The 820-nt window shown below is 46.3% G+C and overlaps 1 protein-coding gene across 1 annotated transcript in view; it reads right to left on the reverse strand.

Moving 5' to 3' along the window:
* Positions 1-317: 317 nt before the first annotated feature.
* The window catches only part of LOC308679426 (serum amyloid P-component-like), a 10,461-nt gene continuing 9,958 nt past the window's right edge, over positions 318-820 (reverse strand). Inside the window, exon 2 of the mRNA XM_081347036.1 lies at positions 318-820. This exon is cut by the window's right edge and continues 532 nt beyond it. Coding sequence (XP_081203162.1) covers positions 772-820 — 49 coding nt within the window. The 3' untranslated portion in view covers positions 318-771.

Consider the following 820-nt stretch of genomic DNA (forward strand, 5'->3'; position numbering starts at 1 on the left):
TTGGTCTAGTGTTAATCTTGACTGTTGGTCTAGTGTTAATGTTGGTGTTAATCTTGACTGTTGCTCTAGTGACCAATGCAGACACACAAGCTAACAGTAAACAACTTAATCAAGGAAACACCAAGAACACTCTCCCCAACTCTGAGAGAGAAAGCCAGTAGTACATACAAGTAAAGGCAAATCCCTTCTAGCACTGGTGATGCTCCCTAGTTGGGTTGTGAAATGTCTTCAAGCAAGCAACCAAAATCAGAGAGTACCAAGGTCCCCACAGCCCCCCCCTCCTCCTCCTCCTCCTCCTCATCTCTGCAAACCCCTTCTGTTCTAGCACTGATGATGTTGCCTAGTTAGCTCATGAAACATCTGCAAGAAAACCACCCAAAGGACCCCACAAATGACAGCATGGCTGAACCCTAAAGGTAAGGGGCAACGGACCCCAAAAAGCGGCTTCTTCAGTTTGGCCATTGGATTCAAATCTCCAGCCACTACATTTCTGAAAATCAAATCAGGAGGTCCAGTTGTACGGTCAGAGGTCCTCAAGCCAAATTACCTTTCTTTCCACACACCCCCCCCCACACCCCAAAAAATAAATTTGGAAAATCAACCTGCCTCGAAGGTCTGAACTGATTCAACTGATCGAGTAAAAGCGGGCAGGGATCCAAGTTCTGGATGTGATCAAATGTGATCTGAACGTCCCGGGTTTTGACCAGCGATCCTGGATGGAACTGAAGGGCTAATGATGTCTGGAGTAAGTTATGAGGTGGAAATTTACATCTAACAATTATATCGTGGCCAGGAAAGGTACTCCAGCACCACGTTGCCT

Source organism: Vipera berus (genome assembly GCF_964194415.1).
Source record: "Vipera berus genome assembly, contig: HAP1_SCAFFOLD_536, whole genome shotgun sequence".
In the NCBI taxonomy this organism is placed as follows: Eukaryota; Metazoa; Chordata; class Lepidosauria; order Squamata; family Viperidae; genus Vipera; species Vipera berus.